This window comes from Bos grunniens, chromosome 21, assembly GCF_055505025.1.
Source record: "Bos grunniens cultivar Pamir isolate PY7600 chromosome 21, Bosgru_T2T1.0, whole genome shotgun sequence".
NCBI classification, from domain to species: Eukaryota; Metazoa; Chordata; class Mammalia; order Artiodactyla; family Bovidae; genus Bos; species Bos grunniens.
Window position 1 is genome coordinate 39,055,646 of NC_141185.1, and position 12,771 is coordinate 39,068,416.

Here is a 12,771-nt window from a genome sequence, read left to right on the forward strand (position 1 = left end):
TCTGATATATATATTACTTATGTGTGATTTTTATATATTACATATATAATAAAATTCATAAGGAGCTCTGTATAAAACTTATACCTAGTATGGTGATATTTAACTACATACAAACTCTGGAAATAAATATGTTATCACTAAACTTCCTATTTAGTGTCATCAATTTCAATGGATTCATCGCTATAGGAACTAGACAAGAGGACTTTAAATATAGGAGCACTTAGATTTTCAAATGAAGACTCAGGTGACAACATGGATGCTACCTGTCTGACACAGGAAAATCATACTACAGATGAGCAAGCTATTGCAAAAACTCTGATACGTCTCTACAATGTGTCATTTGATAATGTGGCATCTTTTGACATAGACCAAGCTACAGAGCTGCCTATTGTGCATAATTAAGGGTTTCGGATGTACTAAGGTTTTCTCCTGCCAAATGCCATTCATCTATGCTTGACTCTTCCAACAAATATAACTGAAGTACAATTTGTAAAGCAAGCTCGCTGTGTGAATTATTTTGTCCTGCTGTTTTAAGTCACTGCACGGTTCAGAGGAGTAGAGAAATTATTCTGGGATACCTAAATCACAAAGTACAATCCCATCATTTGGGGAGAGGATGCCAAGACCCAGAAGACAAAGTGGTCCAGAGTTACCCTCCTAGTGTGTGCAATAGCGGGGGCTCGCCTCCAGAAATCCTTATGCCTTAGTCCCATGCATTTTCTCAAAAGTTGGAATGTTATCTGTGGAAAAGGAGAGTAACAACAGTCTGAATGTGGTTACAACTAGAAACAGCCTTATCTCTCCCCAACCTTTGTCTTCAAATAGACTCCATAGCTTTCTGATTACTCATACTTTCAAGGACCACCTAATTTTAGCAATTAAGACTAATTTTCAGGTGTTGTTTTTTGTTTTAAATTCATCTGGTCTAAATCAAATCTTCAATCTCACTTTTAGCTCAAAGTTCTTTCTGTCCACATGGCTCAGACTGACTCACAGCTTGAGGTCTTGCAAATGGGGAAGGAGATGAAATCTGCTTTTCTCTCCTTCCTTTCCTCCATTGCTCTCACGTCCCAGGATCAGTGGTGGGCCGGGAGTGGAGGAGTTGACAAGGATTGAAGTAAAGGGGCTAAAGTCTTTGCACTTGACTGTAAAGCTTCCTTAACTGACAGCATTCTCTGGGTTGGTGTCCAAAGATGGAACATACCTTGGGATGCAGCTATGGCTTCTGAAAAGGCCTTATGGGAATCTCCATAGGATCTGAGTCAGGGGCACCAAAGTGAGGGTGCTGTGGGAGCCCTCTCCCTTGGCTGGGAGGCATCAAGGCTCTCCCTGCCCATCTCCAATTGCACTGTCCCTCAAACTCTGCCCAGTGAATCAAATCTTCTTGACTAGTCTTTTTTTTTTTTTTAAGTTGAGAATTATGTTTTATTTTTAATATATATTTTATTTTGTAGAGTATTTTTATTCATTTATTTTTGGCCATGCTATATGTGGCCATATATAGATCTTAGTTCCCTGGCCAGGGATTGAACCCAAGACCCCTGCCCTGGGAGCATGGGATCTTTAACCAGTGGACCACAAGGGAAATCCCTGTCTGGTCTTTTTTTCACACAGGCTGGTGGGTGATGGTAGCCAGAAAAGTTTATCCACCTTCATATAAATCTTGAGGGGTTTTGCCTAGCTATTCCTCTTCAGAAGTGTATGGTACTTAACACATAGCATTTTCATTTAAAAAAACTCCATTCAGTATTGTCTTAAGGGAGTCCTAAGTGTCAGTAAGTTTGTTCTTACTTTTGGAAAGGAAGACAAAGAGGAAGCAGTTGTTGGGAAGATCCTACAGGGAGAGAGGGAATTACCCACAGACTGGAAAAAGGAGGGACTGCCTCCAAAGACAACCCTCCCTCATCATAGGGAATGTCAAAGATTTTGAGAAGACTCTGAGGGGAGCTGCTTCTCTGGGACCAAGCAGATTGGGGGCATCAGGATAAGATAAAATCCTGCCTCTGCCCTTCACCCACTCAGTAGTATAGACTGAGCTCTTTCCTCCTTCTGAACTCTGGGTTCCCCATCTATAAAATAGGGGGATGGTCACTACTTGTCATTTTTGGCTGCATAGCATTGTAGCACCATCTCTACTGGAGGAATTACAAGATGGGTGGTGGGCAGACTCTCCCTTTGGCCATTATGGAAGCCCAAGAGGAGGCCATACAGTCTCACTCCCTACCCTTCCTATATATTACAGCATGGAAATATGACTTAGGCTCATCCAAGGACTCTGAATCCTTAGTAAGAATGCAAAAGTGTAACTGGTGGAATGAGAGTCCATGGGAATGGCATGAATGTTGACTGCAAGTGACCAGCCCAGACTAGTGCAGCAGCGCCCATGCCTTTGAGCTGTGCCTGGCCACCTTGATTATATTCTGAGCCTGGCTCTCTAGCCCCCAATGATTCTGCAGAGATGTCATGTTCTCTGTGATAATTACCTTAACTTGGCTCACAAGTCCCATTCAACCGTTTTCTCCCTCTACAGTAGAGGCTAGAAAGCAAAATACTTGTACTCCCAGACACCTTTGCATTAAGAAGTGGTAATGTGATATAGTCCTGATTAATAAAATAAAACATGAAGTCCCTTCCCCAGTATGAAGGTAAAACCTGGAGAGGAAAAAGCTTTTTTACTTCACCTTTGTCCCTCTCCTTCTTCCTGCCCGGAATATACATGAAATGCCTGGAGGTGAAGCATGTGCTCATGACCATGAGAAACAAAATGCTAAATGAAATCCTAGCCTCTGATGACATTCCTGAGCAGCAAGACAAGCCTAGACCACCACTTTCAGAAGTTAAATACCGGTGAGGAAATAAATCTTGCTATATGGTATACAGCAGGTCAGAAGAGATTCCATGGATTGGGTCTAATTTGCTACAGAGATTCAAATGGAACTATTTTAGTTTATGATATAACAGATGAAGATTCTTTTTGGAAGGTTAAAAACTGGGTGAAATAATTATGGAAAATGTTGGGAAATGAAATCTGTTTATGTATAGTAGGAATCTACTGTCTGAGTAGTGGCTCAGACAGTAAAGAATCTGCCTACAATGCAGGAGACCCAGGTTCGATCCCTGGGTTGGGAAGCACTCCTGGAGAAGGGAATGGCAACTCACTCCAGTATGCGTGGCTGGAGAATTCCATGGGCAGAGGAGCCTGGCGGGCTATAGGCTATGGGATTGCAAAGAGTCAGACACAACTGAGTGACTAACACACATACAGGTGATAAACTAGACTTGGAGAAGGAGAGACATGTTTTCATTCAGGAAGTAGAGTCGTATGCAGAATCTGTGGGAGCAAAACATTATCATACTTCAGTCAAACAGAACCAAGGAATTGACTCTTTCTTGACCTTTGTAAAAGAGAAAATAAACACATATCCTTCTACTCCGCCATCTTGATCACCTCATCACAATCAAAGAAAGCTAACCAAAATGATCACACCGCATCACAGTCTTGTATGACTCAACGAAGCTATGAGCCATGCCATGCAGGGCCACCCAAGACGGACAGGTCATGGTGGACAGTCCTGACAAAACATGGTCCACTGGAGAAAGGAATGGCAAACCACCTCAGTATTCTTGCCTCAAGAACCCCGTGAATTGTATGAAAAGGCAAAAAGATATGACGCCAGAAGATGAGCCCCCCAGGTTGGTAGGTGTCCAATATGCTACTGGGGAAAAGCAGAGAAATAGCTCCAGAAAGAATTCAGCGGGGCCAAAGTGTAAAAGACACTTGGTTGTGGATGCGTCCAGTGGTGAAAGTAAAGTCTGATTCTGTGAAGAACAATATTGCATAGTAACCTGGAACGGTAGATCCATGAATTAAGGTGAACTGGATCTGCTCAAGCAGGAGATGGCAAGAGTGAATACCAACATTTTAGGAATCAGTGAACTAAAATGGACAGGAATGGGTGAATTTAATTCACATGACAAGGGGATCTTCCCAACCCAGGGATCGAACCCAGGTCTCCCACATGTGGGCAGATTCTGTACTGTCTGAGCCACCAGGGAAACCCAAGAATACTGGAGTGGGTAGCCTACCCCTTCTCCAGAGGATCTTCCCAACCCAGGAATCAAACTGGGGTCTCCTGCATTGCAGACAGATTCTTTACCAGCTGAGCTCCCAAGGAAGCCCAGATTTCTGCATCCTAGGCAAAATCTGAGTTGAGCATGATATTTATATTTGTAAAATATTTTGTAGTTTAGAACTTAAACTGTCATTTTTTGTACCATCTCACTGATCCTCACAGCAATGCTGAGCTAAACAGGGCAAGCACAAGGACTATGAGGAGAGATGGGTTCTAGAGATAAGGATGGCTGGTTGGATGGCATCACTGATTCAGTGGACATGAACTTGGGCAAACTCTGGGAGACATCGAGAGACAGGGAAGCCTGGTGTGTTGCAGTCCACAAGGTTGTGAAGAGTCAGACACTTCAAGACTGCACGACTGAACAACAACAGCAACAATGACCCGAGGCAGTGGGGAAAGAGGAACAGACATTGGACTAGGGCTCACGAAACCTGTTTTGTGCTCCAGTTCTACCACTAACTTAGTACCTGGACCTTGGGAAAGTCGTTACCTCTCTGGATCCAGTCTCTTCATCTGTTCAGTGAGGATGCTGGATGTACTAGTCAACTTAGACTGCCTTAACAAAATTCCTTAGACTACATGGCTTAAATAACACACTTATTTTCTCACAGTTCTGGAGATGAAAAGTCCAAGATCAGAGTGCCAGTACAGTCTGGTTCTAGTGAGAGCTCTTCTTTCTGCTATATCCTCACACTGGGAGTGGGGAAAAAGAGAGAGGGAGAGACAGCTAGAAAGAACTCCCTAGCAGATTAAGGCCCCATCCTTATGACCTCAGTCAATCTTTTCTTTTTAAACTGGAGTATAATTGCTTTTCAATGTTGTGTTAGTTTCTGCTGTACAATGAAGTGAATCAGCTATATGTATACATATATCCCTTCCCTCTTGAAGCTCCCTCCCACCCACCCCATCCCACCCCTCTAGGCCATCACAGAGCACTGAGCTGAGTCTCCTGTGCTATGTAGCAGGTCCCCACTAGCTACCTATTCTACACATGGTAGTGTATGCATGTCAATCCCACTCCCAATTCATCTCACCCTCCACTCCCCCGTGTCTACACGTGTGTTCTCTGTGTCTGCATCTCTGTTCCCGCCCTGCAAATAGGTTCATCAGCACCATCTCTCTAGATTCCATACATATGCATTAATAAGCAATATCTGTTTTTCTCTTTCTGACTTACTTCACTCTGTATGACAGACTCTCGGCCCATCCACATCACTACTGATGACCCAATTTCATTCCTTTTTTATGGCGGATAATATTCCATCGTATATATGTACCACATCTACTTTATTCAGTCATCTGTCAATGGACATTTAGGTTACTTCCATGTCGTGGCTAATGTAAACAGCACCACAATGAACATTGGGATACATCTTTTTTTTTTAATTATTGACCTCATTTAATCTTAATTATTTCCTCAAGATTCTTGCTCCACAAACAACCACACTGGGGGTTAGGATTTCATCATATGCATTTTGGGGGAACACAGTTCACCTCACAGCACTGACATGACATTTGGAGTTCTTTTCACCTGTTAGCACAAGTCTGGAACACTGAAGATGCTCACAGTTATCCATGGAATCAGTTAGTCTACTGGCTTCCTTGATTCAAGACATTGCACAAGGCTCATTTCTCAACTCTTGGGTAGTGAGCATCTTGGGGTCTTCTGTGTATGCGTTTCCTTTTCAAAGGAAATTAACACACCAAAGGTGATCTCTGGTCAAAGCAGGTCTCTCCTGAGGCTGGAGCCTTAAGGTTTTTCAGAAGGCAGTATATTTATTGTTACTTTCAGTCTTGGGGCGTGACATGAAACGTAGCTACTGTCTTTAGAAAGAACACCATGGTGACTGTCAGTTGGAGTTGGGTTTCAAATCACACGTATACAGTTACATTTTCTGACTGCCATGGACACTGCTGATCAATTGTGGGCCTTCACCAAAGCCCAAAATGCCTTGTCATTACTCCTTCACCCCTGAAGCGCCTGCAAGTGCTGTTTTCAAGCATCTTTGTGGTCAGAAGCAGCCTCTGGTGAAGCGAGCCAGCCAACCTTAGGTCAAATATAATTTTCTCCAATGGTAATTAACCACAATTTCTCCAGAAATATTAATTATTTTTGGTTTAATATACTTATAGTCAAAGGCCTAAATACAATTATATACTCACTGCCAAAGGCCTTAAATACAATTCCAACAAAAATATTCCATGGATGGTTGAAACAGCCCTAGAATGAGGTGTTGTATTCAGATCCAAGGCCATTAGGGGTAAAATGGTCTCAACTTCTATAATGACTTTATTTGTTTACTTCTTCTTATTTATGATAAAATCTATAACTGCTTATAACACTAAAGTTTCCCTGTGTTAGTAATTTCAAACATAAATTCACCTTTTACAGCTATTAAAATCCTCACCTTCAGTTGCCCCCAACTGTCCAAATTCTGGTATTCTTGCACAATGGTAAGATGCTGAGTTTCCATGTTTGATCCTATAGAGCAATGGTTCTCAACTGAGAGATGCCAAAGATTCCCAGGGGGCATCTGGCAATATGTAGAGGCATTTTTTGGTCATCACAACTGGCAGCTGGTAGGTAGAGGCCCAGGATGCTACTAAACAGTGCACAGGACAGCTCCCCTACAACAAAGTTATCCAGCCCCACATGTCAATAATGCTGAAGCTGAAAAATCCTGCTACAGATCTGAAGATGCAACGAACATGGTCTGTAAGGCTGCCAGGGTAAGAGAGGGGAAACTTCTACTGGCAGCACAACTCTGTGACTATACACGACCTCAGAGACACAGCAGAAACTGATGGGAGTATCTGCCATGCCAACAGAATGTCAGGAACAGGATTAACTTTTTTTTAAGTAGGCAGCCCCTCCTCTGATCTTCATTCAACTTCACTGTTCTCTTCACCTGCATAGTAAGGGGAAAGAAAACAGGGCTAGAACACAGTGGCTCAGGAGCAGGCCTGTAACGAGGTCTAAAGATTTGCCACTTAAACCCTCAGAGCTCATTTTACTTGGGATGGATGGCAGGAGGACAGAAGAAAGCTCCACTTTATAAAATCCTAACAGCTTCATGGGTTGGTAGGATTTCAAACTCCTTTTAAAAAGCATTAAATAACTCCCTGTGCTCCCATTATTTTAATGATTTCTGTATATCCCTCCTCATTCCAAAAAGGTTGAGGTGGTTAACTCGCCCTGTGGTGTCAAGTCAATCTCCCCATATAAAGCTTACATGGGCTTTAGGACCGATCAATAGGTGTTTCAGTGTAGGAGGAAAAAGGATTTTGGGAGGACCAAGGAAACCTATAAAGTTCTGGCAGTTCAAAGATATGAGTTAAATTCCTACTATGTGTAAAGTACAGTGCTAAATGCTGAGGCAATATTTTTTAAGAGTATAAATCACAGCTGGTGTCCTTAGGTAATTTATAATCTGCCTGAGAGAGATAGGCTCGGTGCCCAAGGGAGGATGTCTTTCATTATAAGGCGGTCTGTGCTCAGAGCCTCCAGGCAGGCACAGCGCTCAGCTCTCTTCCCTTCCTTGGCGGGGGAAGGAGGATCAGAGCAAAGGCTAGGAAGTGGGCACACTCTGGAAAGAGTTGGGGCAGAGAGCAAACTAATCAGGTGCTAAAGTTACGGTTTTACCCCGCAGCTACCAGACTCTGAAGGCATCCAAACAGGAAGTTACAGGGATAAAAGGTGACATTTACTGAGTGCTTGCTGTTTACCAGGCACACTCATTTCATCTTCTTCCTGACAGCCCTATGACAAAGCTACTCTTCTTCCCATTTGACTGATGAGGAAACTGAGGCATGGGGTTATTAAACCATTTGTGCAAAGTCACACAATTAGGAAGAGCTAGAGCCAGGATTCACCCCCTGGGCAGAGCTCACACTCTAATTTCTTCTCAGGGCTGCCTCTTGATAGAACAGAAAGGTTGAGAGCTGAGGAAAGATCAGACAGGTTAGGAAGACACTGCCAGCAGGGAGTAGTTCAAGGAGTGGAAGTCAATGGGGTCAGATGTTGCTGAGCCATCAGGAACGAAATCTGAGAAAGGGCCATTGGATTTGTGATTAGGCAATCAGGGGTGACCTTTAAGAGTTCTGTTCCGAAGACGAAGACGGGTGGGGACAGGGGTTCCCGGTAAGACAGGAAGTGGGGAGTGAAAATGCAGAGTCCCTGGTAGAAACTGATAATGAAAGGACAGGGAGAAAAGAAAGAGACTCTTCCAGGCTTTTCTTTTGAAGCTCTGCTACCAAACAATGGAACACAATTACAATATATTTTACCTTGTTATTTTGTTTTGAAGGGTATAACTAATACATTTCAGTGGCCATGGTTAAAGGAGAATTATCAAGTGTCACAGAAATTGTTTTGTGTTTTTTTTTTTAAAGCTGCATCAAAATAAGGTAAAATCAAAGATTTAACTGTTTGAAGGGAAATCATTATGGGAGAAAGGTTACTTAACCTTATTTCTATATTGCATTGGCTGGACATGATGGCAATTCTGTAACTGGGATGGGGGACTGTCAGAAAATCACGGATGAAATAACTCACTTCAGACTTAGTTCAAGCCAAGAGTAGCAGAAAGCACTGCATGTGTTATGGCTTGAGGCTGAAATTCAGAGAAGAGCTGCCTGATAGCAGAATGCACTTCCAAAAACCTGGGCTGCAAAGGGCAGAAATACTTATTAAAATTCTTTGTTTTAATGAGCTGTGGGAGCCCGAGTTATTGGCCCTGTCCTAGCTACTGAGTAGTTTCCATTACAAATCAAAAGCAGTTTCAGGCAGGTTGCATTTTCTTGGAGGGGAATTCTCTCCTGGTAGATAATTCGGACCGCCTAGGGCAGCAATTAAAGGCACTGAGGAGGAGAGAAGGAGAAGGAGGCTTCCCTGTGGCTGAGGAGAGGCTCCACCGAGACTTCATCCCATAGCCATTCCCTCCCTCTGGCATTCCAGTGTACTCAGTTCTACAGTGTTCTGAGTCACGTTCGTGTCCCAGATGCCCATCATTTTGCTGCTGCCCAAGAACTACTGCAAACAATAGATGAATGAACGGTAACTCAGAGTCTGAGACTGCTGGGACCAAAATAATCTCAGGCTGGGATGCTATTGGGGTACGTTTTCTGCAAAACTCAGAGTCATGAGATAAATGCTTTGGCAATGAACTTTCACACCCTGGCTTAAGCAGGAAAGACACCAACAGGTATTCAACTTAAAAAAAAAAAAAAAAGAGGATGAAGCTGTTGGTGCCATGATTAACCTGCCTGTTTGAGTGTTCACAGATTCCTTTTCTTTTCTAGTGACTCAGGCCATGGGAAAGTTGGTGAAATCTAGAGCATCCTTCTTTGGAAGTCTTCAAAATTGTTCTGCACTCCAAATAGAAGGGAACCCACACAGGTCTCCTTTCCGTCCCAAGCCATATGCCGATGTACCTTTTGCTTCCTTGTTATACACTGCAGCCCTCAGGAGACTTTCTTTTCATCTTCCCAAGGGCTGACTCTGTCTGGGAGGTTCCTCTTTTGCCAACAATGGCTCAAAAGTAAGACAAGATCTCCCCCGATTCTTCTCCACTTTTCTTGTTGTTCTCCCCCACCCCCAACACATATAGAGCCTTTGCATTTGAGAGGTTTCACTGCTCACGACGGGGAACTGTAAGGGCTACAAGAAAACAAGAAGAGTGGGAGGTTGGAAAGACTCAAGGATGCCACGGTGACTTGTCAGATCTTTTCCACAGCACCAGGGTTAGGGGAGTGCACAAAATAGACAAAATCCCTGTGCTCTGGAGCGTTCATTCCCTGGGGCTGATTTTTATAGAGTGTGTTTGGAGGGGCTGTGGATAAAAGCAAAGCAGGAGGAGGGGTGGGAATGCCTGTGGGATGGTGTGTAGTTTTAAAGGAGTGATGAGACTTTGAGCAGAGCCAAAAGGAGGTGAGGGAGCAAACCATGCAGGAATCTGCAGGAAGCATGGTCCAGGAGAGGGAGGCGCTAGTGCTAAGGCTCTGAGGCAGCAGGAACAGCAAGGGGGGCCCCGGTGGACAGGCAGAGGCAGAGGAGGGTGGGAGGCGCTCTCCATCCTGCAGTGCGAGTGAAGAGGAGGAAAAGGCCCAGATTCTGAGCCATACTGGCCAGGGCCTGCACCTCAGCCTCTGCTCCTTATGTCACGTACCTCGGACTCTTCTCTTCTAATCTAGAAAGAGTTGACCACAAAGGGTCCTTGCAAAGGGCTAAAGGAGACACGAATGTGAAACTACCTATGGCAGGACACAGCACACATCAGTTCCCTTCCTCCAGCCCTGGTTACAGGGCTCCTCTCGTCTAGCTCCCATTGTGGCCGTGTCCATAAGTATGCCATTCAAGGGCTCTCTAGTGGTTCAAAGTATACTGCCAAGTACAAGAAAAGAAACTGCAAAGCAGTATGCACCTATGTATAGTATTGTTGGTGAACAGTAACATTTTAGTATCTGCATTAAGAAATCCAGAGAAATCCATACCAAACTATTAACGGTGGTCTCGTGAAGGTATAAGACTATCAAAGATTCTAACCATGGACCTCTACTTTCTATATTTATGTAATGGTTGAACATTTTACAACACATACATATTTGCAAGTAGAAATCACAATAGATACTCATGTTGGTACAGAAGAATTGATTTCCTGGCCCTTTCCTATAAGCAGCCTCCATCCTCCCTTGCGCCCAAAGCCCACAGATGTGAGCCCACTTTAGGAACCCTTACATCTTCCTTATGGGGCAACTCAGTGCATACAAGCTCAACCAAAGGTCTAGGTCTCTCAACAGACCAGGACTATTGGAGAAAGTCCTATGGAGGGTGTGCCTGGCCAGCATTTGTGAACTCTGGTTCAGTTTGGAAAGGGGATGGATTAACTAGCAGGTTGTGAACCACTTTCTAAATAAAATTAAAACCCTTGCTATAGCTTCCACCAAGGAGAGAAAAAGACGACTGGTGAAAATCGAGTATTTCAGAGTAACTGACTGTGAACTTTCGTGATTCCAGATTGCTGACACAGAGACAAATATCTCATTTTAGAGAATACTAAGTTAAGTGTAAGAAAACAAAACATTTCACAAGTAAGTAGCCTACAAGGTCAGTCAAGGAAAGACAATATGCCAGTTCCCAGTGTCTTACTCAACAATACATTAAAATGTGCATTACAATAAGTCACTGCAATGCATGTTAGTTACATAGCTTGGAAAAATTTTAGTTGCTTCCAAAAAAAGAAAAAAAAAAAATCCTTGGCGAAGGGAAAAAAAATAACACTTAAGCATCCATAGTTGTCCATATGGTTTTTCCCAGTGTAAACATATGTTTCAGAAAAACAAATATGTAGTCAGAAACATTTTAATGTTCCTCAAATTGACCACTGCACCAGAAAAGGGTGCTCAGCCCTGCAGTAAATAAAATCCTGCTTGAATAGAAGAAAGTAGACTTCTTGGATGCTTCTTAATTATGAGACAACTGACTGTAGAAGATAGAGGTGCTCCCCATCGGAAAACCCATTTACTCCCCAGAATCAAACAATGCCTCTCTTTGCTTTCCACTTCCCCCTCAGTTAACATCAGGACTTTTCTTGAGTTTATCTGATCAGAAACTGGAAATCCCCAGGGCAGAAAGGCTCCACCTCAGCATTTCCATAAGCACCAGAGCTGTGTGCTTCCAAAACCAAGTGACTTCTGTGAGGCAAAATGGTTGTAACAAATTGCTTTACTATCAACAGAATACAGAATAATGAAAAAAGTAACATCATGATGTCCTAAAACCAGTTATATTGCCCAAGAAAGAAAACAAAGCTTATAGAATTTACAAGAGAGTCTTTTATTTCTGACCTAATATTATTCACCAATTTAACATTAAAGCTGTAACTTCCATGGGATACAATTTTCAAATAATCCCTTATGCTTATCTATACTTTTCTCACCACCCTCTCAAATATGTGACCTGAGTATAAAACTTTGTAGCCCCCCTGGATGAACTTCCCATCAATGCAACTACAGTGAAAACTGTTAGGAATGTGTAACAAGATCTAATACCTGCATTATAATAATGCATTTATATAAAAATATTAAATTTACATCCATTGTTAAATGTACAAATTCCAAGATTTTTCTAATGAAGAGCTGCTACAATCACAGAGAAACTGGATTATGGTCTACAGCTTGCATAGATTTCTTCACCTGGTTAAGGCACATACACACACGTGTGTCAATGTTTTAATGACTGGCAGTGAGACCAGAAAATGGTGTGCAGTGTAGGGAGAAGATAGGACTGGAATGTGACCATGAGAAATGTGAATGATTCATTCTACCTGATGTATATACATTTTATAGATTTAAATGTGAAGGGAAACAACTTTTTGAAACTGTTTTGGGAGAGCCGAATAGACACATGTCTTTAAAAAAAAATTTTTTTTAATCTTTTTATTTTGTATTGGGGTATGGCGTCACTGACTCAATGGACGTGAGTCTGAGTGAACTCTGGGAGCTGGTGATGGACAGGGAGGCCTGGCATGCTGCGATTCATGGGGTCGCAGAGTCGGACACGACTGAGCCACTGATCTGATCTGATCTGATCTGATAGTCGATTAACAATGTTGTGATAGTTTCAGGTGAACAGAGA

General features: G+C 42.8%; 2 protein-coding genes across 8 annotated transcripts in view; one reads left to right on the forward strand and one right to left on the reverse strand.

Annotated features, from left to right (window-relative positions):
* TMEM266 (transmembrane protein 266) overlaps positions 1 to 12,771 on the reverse strand; it is a 124,086-nt gene that overhangs the window by 109,302 nt on the left and 2,013 nt on the right. The window lies entirely within an intron of this gene.
* Positions 6,846 to 12,771, forward strand: part of NRG4 (neuregulin 4) — a 113,962-nt gene continuing 108,036 nt past the window's right edge. Inside the window, exons 1-2 of the mRNA XM_086364986.1 lie at positions 6,846 to 6,866; positions 7,787 to 7,833. Coding sequence (XP_086221112.1) covers positions 6,846 to 6,866; positions 7,787 to 7,833 — 68 coding nt within the window. The remainder of the gene's footprint in view (positions 6,867 to 7,786; positions 7,834 to 12,771) is intronic.